The sequence below is a fragment of the Scylla paramamosain genome, chromosome 14 (assembly GCF_035594125.1).
Source record: "Scylla paramamosain isolate STU-SP2022 chromosome 14, ASM3559412v1, whole genome shotgun sequence".
Lineage (NCBI taxonomy): Eukaryota > Metazoa > Arthropoda > Malacostraca > Decapoda > Portunidae > Scylla > Scylla paramamosain.
In genome coordinates, this window is record NC_087164.1 from 15,298,304 (window position 1) to 15,307,422 (window position 9,119).

The window sequence follows — 9,119 nt, forward strand, 5'->3', positions numbered from 1 at the left end:
AATTGTCTTTATCTTCATAATATTTATTACATTACATATCACAAGAATTATGTACGTATATACAATACTATACATTACTTACATGATTATCATAGCTCACAGGAACATTCCAGGCTTAACTTTTTATATATGAAAAAAAAAAGAAAAATTAAAGCTTATTATTTTCATTTAAAAGAAGGACGCAACTTTGCAATTCGGTGTGGTAATATATCTGTTGCCATCAGATTAGACTACTGATCATTCTTCACATCTAAATTACATTGGACAATATCTGTATTCTGGTTCATGGTAGATATATATATATATATATATATATATATATATATATATATATATATATATATATATATATATATATATATATATATATATATATATATATATATATATATATATATATCACGATTTTTAGAATACAAGTATCTGTTGGACCATTTGATCCTCTAAAGAAGGATGTAAAGGTACGTATGTTTATGTTGAGACTAGTTCAGCGTTTCTACTGAAACATGATGGTACGGTGCATGCAACAATCTGCACCTGGGGATATAAGAATAAATACAGATTATAAGGAGTTGAAGAATATATATATATATATATATATATATATATATATATATATATATATATATATATATATATATATATATATATATATATATATATATATATATATATATATATATATTATATATATATATTAATTAGAGGAAAACATTTATGATTTTTGTGATAGCTGTTAATCATGGCTGCCCGTTTCCACTTCGATACAAATAAACAAATTCTATGGAGAGGACACAAGTTGCATTGGTTTGGTAACTTGCTGTACGGTCATCGCTGGGACCAGCTGTATTCTGCCAAGGAACTAGTTCACAAAATATTTCTACGTAAGAATTATAAATATGTTTATCATAATGCCTCTGTGGCTTATTTGGTTATCACTGCACATTGTCCTTTCTGCACGACGCAGTTCATGGTAATAAAAACTGTTTTTTTTTCAGTACATGTAAAAAGAAAGGCACTTTTTAAAGACACTGATTGCATCACTTTAGACGACCACACGTGACTTGGAGTGTCCCATCATTACACAAGGCCATCCTCCCCTCCTCTCCGCTCCCACCAACCTTTCTCAGGCAAATGAGTGGTTATCAAGGTCCACTGATAGGGACTGTTTGCCTCCTCGATCAGTCCAATATTTCAGTTTTCCCCTTAATTCCTCCAATGACCGTGACTTGGCCTTGTTGATCCTTCTGTACTTAACATCCTTTGGCTTCGTAACAGACCTGTGGTTGCTCATAACACGATTATAAGTCACCTGTATTTCTTCTTCAGCTTTCGGTTTGCGAGGTGTCGCTCCAAGGGTGTTGAGCTTCTCGTAGGATCCTAAAAGCTGCCGTCTGTCGTTGCAGGAGTCATCTGCATGTCGAGAATTATCCTCCTCCTCACTTTCACCGTCACTCAAAGTGGCATCCGAGTCATAGTGGGAAGGACTCTTTAGTATAGACTGGAGGGAAGCAACTGAAGCTTCATTGTCTAACAAAGAATCATGTTCAGGAAGAGTGTGGCATACCTCTTCTTCTTCTAGACTATATACAGTACGTAAAAGCTCTGCACGACCCTTGGTTAGCGTGCAGGAAGGACTGTCGTCACTCTCCTCACTGGAACACGAAGGTGAGGTGGAAAGAGAACCTGGTCCATTGCAGCTGTTGAATCCTGGTTTGAGTAGAGAATTGGTGCCGCCTGTCACCGAGGTGCTAACCGGGCAGGATGATCTATTGGCCACCTCGACGGCATCCGATACACTCCGCACCACCTTAACTTCTCCCTTCACTAGAGGATTAATTACCAGTGAATCGAAGTTCTCCTCTAACATTATAGCACTGTCACTGTCATTGAGGCTCTCGGGATCACTTTTTGAAGAGACGGTGAGCGGAATCGAGAAAGTATCCTTTTTTAAGGTGTTTTCATCTTCATTTTCGGTCTGTTTGCCCTCTCTCTGGATATCCTCATCTGTAGTTTCTGTAGTGATCTGCGGCGTGGTGGTGGACTCTTGCTTCGCTTGCTGGTTGTTCAAGGCACGGGAAAGCGAGAGAATCTCCTGCTGCTGCCGCTGAATGGTGGCTTCCTTTTCGTGTAGTAAAACCTCCACCTCCTTCTGTCGTCGTCGCAGCTGAGACTCGAAGATCATCAACTGGGACTGGATGGTGCGAAGATGATGGTCTCGCTCGCGCTGCAGGTGTTGCAACAGGACATTCTGAAAGAAAGAAATGCGTTTTCAGTCCTAGAAACTGACACTCTAACCTGTCTGATCGCTACTTGGAGAAGAAATCCTTCCCATCAGACAATTTATTTATTTTTTTCTTATGTAGGAGAGACACTGGCCAAGGGCAACAAAAATCCAGTACATAAAAAAGCCCACTGAGATGCCAGTCCCAGAAAAGGGTCCAAAGGGGTAGTCAAAAATTGAAAGATAATTGTCTTGAAACCTCCATCTTGAAGGAATTCAAGTCATAGGAAAGTGGAAATACAGAAGCAGGCAGAGAGTTCCAGAGTTTACCAGAGAAAGGAATGAATGATTGAGAATACTGGGTAACTCTTGCATTAGAGAGATAGACAGAATAGGGATGAGAGAAAGAATAAAGTCTTGTGCAGCGAGGCCGCGGGAGGAGAGGAGACATGCAGTTAGCAAGATCAGAAGAGCAGTTAGCATGAAAATAGCGGTAGAAGACAACTAGAGATGCAACATTGCGGTGATGAGAGAGAGGCTGAAGACGGTCAGTTAGAGGAGAGGAGATGATGAGACGAAAAGCTTTTGATTCCACCCTGTCTAGAAGAGCGGTATGAGTGGAACCCCCCAGACATGTGAAGCATACTCCATACTTGGGTGGATGAGGCCCTTGTACAGAGTTAGCAACCTGGGAGGGGGGTGAGAAAAACTGGCGGAGACGTCTCAGAACACCTAACTTCATAGAAGCTGTTTTAGCTAGAGATGAGATGTGAAGTTTCCAGTTCAGATTATAAGTAAAGGACAGACCGAGGATGTTCAGTGTAGAAGAAGGGGACAGTTGAGTGTCATTGAAGAAGAGGAGGATAATTGTCTGGAAGGTTGTGTCGAGTTGATAGATGGAGGAATTGAGTTTTTGAGGCATTGAACAATACCTAGTTTGGTCTGCCCCAATCAGAAATTTTAGAAAGATCAGAAGTCAGGCGTTCTGTGGCTTCCCTGCGTGAAATGTTTACTTCCTGAAGGGTTGGACTTTTATGAAAAGACTTGGAAAAGTGGTATCATCAGCGTAGGAGTGGATAGGACAAGAAGTTTGGTTTAGAAAGTCACTGATGAATAATAAGAAGAGAGTGGGTGACAGGACAGAACCCTGAGGAACACCACTGTTAATAGATTTAGAAGAACAGTGACCATCTACTACAGCAGCAATAGAACGGTCAGAAAGGAAACTTGAGATGAAGTTACAGAGAGAAGGATATAAGCCGTAGGAGGTAATTTGGAAATCAAAGCTTTGTGCCAGACTCTATCAAAAGCTTTTGATATGTCTAAGGCAACAGAAAAAGTGTCACCAAAATCTCTAAAAGAGGATGACCAAGACTCAGTAAGGAAAGCCAGAAGATCACCAGTGGAGCGGCCTTGACGAAACTCATACTGGCGATCAGATAGAAGGTTGTGAAGTGATAGATGTTTAAGAATCTTCCTGTAGAGGATAGATAAAAAAAACAATTAAAGCAATAGGACGGTAGTTTGAGGGATTAGAATGGTCACCCTTTTTAGGAACAGGCTAAATGTAGGCAAACTTCCAGCAAGAAGGAAAGGTAGATGTTGACAGACAGAGCTGAAAGAGTTTGACTAGGCAAGGTGCAAGCACAGAGGAACAGTTTTGGAGAACAATAGGAGGAACCCCATCAGGTCCATAAGCCTTCCGAGGGTTTAGGCCAGCAAGGGCATGGAAAACATCATTGTGAAGAATTTTAATAGGTAGCATGAAGTAGTCAGAGGGTGGAGGAGAGGGAGGAACAAGCCCAGAATCGTCCAAGGTAGAGTGTTTAGCAAAGGTTTGAGTGGAGAGTTCAGTTATAGAAATAGATGTGATAGCAGTGGTGCCATCTGGTTGAAATAAAGGAGGGAAAGAAGAAGAAGCAAAGTTATTGGAGATATTTTTGGCTAGATGCCAGAAGTCACGAGGGGAGTTAGATCTTGAAAGATTTTGACACATGTAATCTGATTAATATTTCTTACTAACGACATAATGAAATTAAGTTGTAAACCATTCCTATCTGTAAAGTTAAGCAGTATTTTGAATCTGGTGATAGGAAAGAAGGAAAAAGCCTCTTGATGGGCTCAGGAACGTGACTTCATACTCTTATAATAATTCGCCCTAATCTAACCTATCAGAACAAAACACAATCTAATTTATCATATTTTTTTTTAATATTTTCGTTTACTTATTTATTTTTTGAGGGAACATCTTACGGATGAAATATTCTTGGAGGAAAATTTACGTGGAGAGAAGCTACGGTGCACGACCACGAATGCTACTCTGCTTACTCTTACGACCCCCAAGCGCTCTGCCGTAATGACCACTCCCAGTACCATTACTCTGCTGCAACATTTACCTTTAATACCATTACCAACAGCTCCCAGCGGCTCACTACCACCACCGCTGCTCACACACACACACACACACACACACACACACACACACATCACTACCACTACTGTCTTATCCTTCTTTCCACCACAAGCCTTACTGTTACTATCATCGAGGCCCTCTAAGAACCTACATCAGAGCTGCAGTAGATCCGAAGGCCATTACCACCATCACGCAAGGACCACAACTGCCGCTATGTCAGTAACCACATTCCTATCTTCCAGTCCTGTATATTGCGTGGCTGCCAGAAGCTACACTGTTGCTGCCACACCGTGTTGCGCTCTCTTTGGCCTCTGGAAGTTTTATTTATCTTCTTTTTAAAGCATCTATCAAGCTTAACGCTGTAACTTGTTCATGCCATTAACTATATGAGCAAACTTCTGTTAATAGTTAAGTATATACACTTCATTCAACACTAACGCTGCCACCACCACTATTACCACCAGCATCCAGCTTGCTACTTCTTCCCTCACAAGTCTATTTCCACCTCCACTTCCCCCCCTGTCCCCCTGTCTCCCTTTCTCCCTGTAACTCCAGTGCTGGACCTCGTGGGTGCTTGCCAGGCGTCACCGTCTCCACTTTCTATTCCACAGCGTGAAATGTGGGTTACCGCAGCTCTCGCGTGTCCTTGGGGGTCGCCGTGTTACCTCCACCCTCGTACTTACACCAGTAAATTCTTAAACCACTTTCGCGATATCTATTCGTGATAATACTGTTAAAATTCTAGATACCGGGTTATATTTTTACATTACTCCTACGTTTTCTTCTATGTTACCTTTACATTTCCCTGCAAAAAGTTAAAGTAATAGTTGATGATATGGTCCAGTAAACAGTCTACTACTCGCATATCAGTGGGACTTGCTGAACCTCAGTAGGAGTCAAGGGAAGGTCGGAGACAATTATGCTAAAGTTAGCGAGCCAGATAAGACTGTATGCGGAACTGTCAGGTTGGGATTAGGGGACTAGGAAGGCTTCGTGTTAACATGCTCAGGTAGGGTACAAACAGTGTAACATGTTTGATTGTAGTGAGGTGTACAAATCAGGGAATTGTCTGTTTGTTTGTTTGTTTGTTTGTTTGTTTGTCTGTTTGTTGATGATAATGATGATGATGATGATGATGTTGTTGTTGTTGTTGTTGTTCATTTAACATTTAACTTCACTAGCGAGTGGTTTAGACCTGCACGATAAGGGAGACGGGGAAGTCAATGGTTACACTGCTGCACTCATCTCATCTCTACACACCTGCTCCTTTAGTCTCCGCTTCCAGGCGACGAGGAGCCGTGTCTGTGCCTTGTTCCTGTTCCTTAGCGCGGACAGAGACCGCCGCGCCTCCTCCAGGGTAGCCGCCTCCTCCTCCTGCACCGCCTCCAGTACACCCACGCCCATCTGCGGGAGAGAGAAGAGGGTAAGGTGAGTGTACACGAGAGAGAGAGAGAGAGAGAGAGAGAGAGAGAGAGAGAGAGAGAGAGAGAGAGAGAGAGTGTGTGTGTGTGTGTGTGTAGGTACGTGGTTTGCCTGCGGAACGGAGGAAAACGAATGTAGTTATCCTTTATTTTGTATTCACGTGCAAGAAAGGAAGAAGAGGGAGAGGGAGAAATGAGAGAGAGAGAGAGAGAGAGAGAGAGAGAGAGAGAGAGAGAGAGAGAGAGAGAGAGAGAGAGAGAGAGAGAGAGAGAGAGAGAGAGAGAGAGAGAGAGAGAGAGAGAGAGAGAACCTGGATTTGGAGTGATGTAAACAAGGAAAATACGGCAAAATACAAAACCAAATAAAGGGAATGTCATAGTAAACAAATAGATGATTAAAATATTTCTTAATTCACTCAACATCAAGGAAAAATGTACCGATGATTTACTGTCTTGGTGATTATTTTAGGATCAGAAACGATTCTCATCTTTGCAATGCTTTAAATTGACTTTCACATCCTAGTGTTTACGTCCGTGTGATTCCGCGTATCATCTTCCATATAAGGGTATTTCAACTCTTCCTGACTTATCTTGCTTACCATGCCGCCTTCTCTCCTGCCTCTCACACAACTCACGGCACATAATCCCTTTACTTTCATCCGTACAGTAAACCAAAGAAGATTTACTGACTTACCACACAACTCACAACTCTGCCACGTGTAGGCCTGATGGTTTCTTGCAGCTTCCCTTATTTTCTTATGTTACTTTCATCCGCACAGTAAACCAGAGCGAAGATTCACTCGCTTACCGTACCTCCTCTGTCCCTCACACAAGTCATAGCCCATAATTGCCCTTCCCACATCACTGAGAATTCTGTATACCGTAAGTCAACGAGGGAAGACTACTCCACCATTATATCAACCCGGCTGTTCCCCGCAGTGACACTTAACCCCAGGCGACCGTGAACTGTGAACCTTCCTCGAGGGGTGTGTTGAGCTCTCGCAGAGTATAGCGGGGACGACTGGCTGGCTGGATGGCTGGGAGAGAGAGAAAGAGAGAGACTGGGAGACTGAGGGACATCAAAGCGGAAGGACTAGATATGGTTGAGTGGTAAAGGACAGATGGATGGAAGGAAAGAAGAGAATAGAAGCTGTTGTAAGACCGGAGCCATGCAGGGAGTTTTGCTTGCTTGTCTTTTTGTTTTATTTATTTTTAAAGGAGGAAGTTTAAAGCAGGAAAATATTGATGCTGCTGTGATGTTCCTTGTTTTGTGCCTCCAGCAGTGATTGGGTGAGGAGTTCTTGCTTCCTAGAGTATTTGGTAAATTACTGGAGAGAGAGAGAAAAAAAAAGATAGATAGATAGATAGACAGATAGATAGATAGATAGATAGATAGATAGATAGAGAGAGAGAGAGAGAGAGAGAGAGAGAGAGAGAGAGAGAGAGAGAGAGAGAGAGAGAGAGAGAGAGAGAGAGAGAGAGAGAGAGAGAGAGAGAGAGAGAGAGAGAAATTTTCTTTTTCTTTCTTTCTTCTTTCTTCCTTTACTTCCTTCCTTCTTTTCTTTCCTCCTTCCTTCCTTCCTTCCTTTCTTCCTTCATTTCTTTCTTTCTTAATTTTTTCTTTCTTTCCTTCCTTCCTTCTTTCTTTCTTTAGAGTTCAGAATTGCCAATCAAATGACTGGCAACAGGTTCGATGCACGCAGTAGAGAGTGAAAACTTTTCTTGTCCGGAGCCAGCAGGAAGACAGACCAGGATTGGGACGGGATAATTATGAGTCGGGGGAGGTTCACACGCTGGCAGCCCCCGTGCCCTCCGTGGCCGGCGGCAGGGGAGTCCATCCTGTCAACGCGCCCATCATTCAGGATCCTTATAGCGACTTTTTCCTTCTCTAATTTGCTCAAGTTTCCTGCTGGTGCATTGATGTTAATTACGTTCTTTACCGTAATCCTCGTGACCGTAACCCTCGTGATTACTGAAACTCAATTAGATTCCCAGATTTCTTTCATACGATTCAGCAATTAATGAACAGACCGTCAGTTATTCTTACTGTACATAGTGTAATGAGGGTACTTGGTTGTCTATTCCTCCCCTGCCAGTCTTCATCGCCTGCGGGGGATCCCAGGGTGCCGCCGCTACCATGTTCCCGTACCCACCCGCCACCTGTCGGGGCAGGTAGTCAAGGGTGGCAGCGTGAGTGGTGCTTTTCCCACACTCGAGATGACGGGATGAGCTGCCTCTTTGTTGGGACGCTCTGTACGAGTATATGGCTTCGAGCACGCGATCGTTGTCGTCATCATCATCATCATCATCATCATCATCATCATCATCATCATGGTTATTAAAATGATAAGGTAGGAGACACAAGTTAAATCATCCGCATTTAGTATTCAGTAATCGTATAGAGGTAGTACGAGTACATCTCCAGCAAGAGTCTTCCCTGATTTCATTTTCATCTACAGTTTTCTAAAACCGATATTAACTTTGAGAGGACTTTTATAAACATGTGAAAACTGCAACATTCAAGAGCTCTCAGTGGGGAGGCTGAGTTGTTGTTGCAAAGCAAGACGTGGTGGAGAGGATGGTAGACAGGTGGCTGCGTTTCCAGGCCGGGTAACCCCTGACCCTCTAGCCACCTCGTTGCCAGCCCCACGATACCACCACTGGCCTCGCCTTTACCCCCGTTCTCCTACACTCGTATGGAAATACGGTGATTTTCAGTCACATTACGTGTTCACCAGCGAAAAGGACATGTGTTAACGGAGGTTGAAAGAGTGCAGCACGTGTTAGGGCATGATAACACCGCCGCTCACCTCTCCACCACCAGTCCAGGCGCCAGCAGCTTCATCCCCTCCATCTCCTCCCATCCCTTGTCGCTCTGCACTGCCTCCCTCCGACCATCACGATACTGTGCATGTGACGGAGGACAAAGACCCGACATTATGGTTACCCAATAAGACAACACACACACACACAAAGGTATTGATGCAATTATTATATATCTTTATCGAGGTTAGAAGGGCAATAAAAATACACAAAGGTAATGAGTGCTGGTTTAAGATAG

General features: G+C 42.9%; 1 protein-coding gene across 1 annotated transcript in view; it reads right to left on the reverse strand.

The window, feature by feature from the left end:
- Nucleotides 1–691: 691 nt before the first annotated feature.
- Nucleotides 692–9,119, reverse strand: part of LOC135106932 (uncharacterized) — a 46,911-nt gene continuing 38,483 nt past the window's right edge. Inside the window, exons 2-3 of the mRNA XM_064016383.1 lie at nucleotides 5,898–6,041; nucleotides 692–2,251 (exon numbers count right to left, since the gene is read on the reverse strand). Of these exons, the coding sequence (XP_063872453.1) occupies nucleotides 1,127–2,251; nucleotides 5,898–6,041 (1,269 nt within the window). The 3' untranslated portion in view covers nucleotides 692–1,126. The remainder of the gene's footprint in view (nucleotides 2,252–5,897; nucleotides 6,042–9,119) is intronic.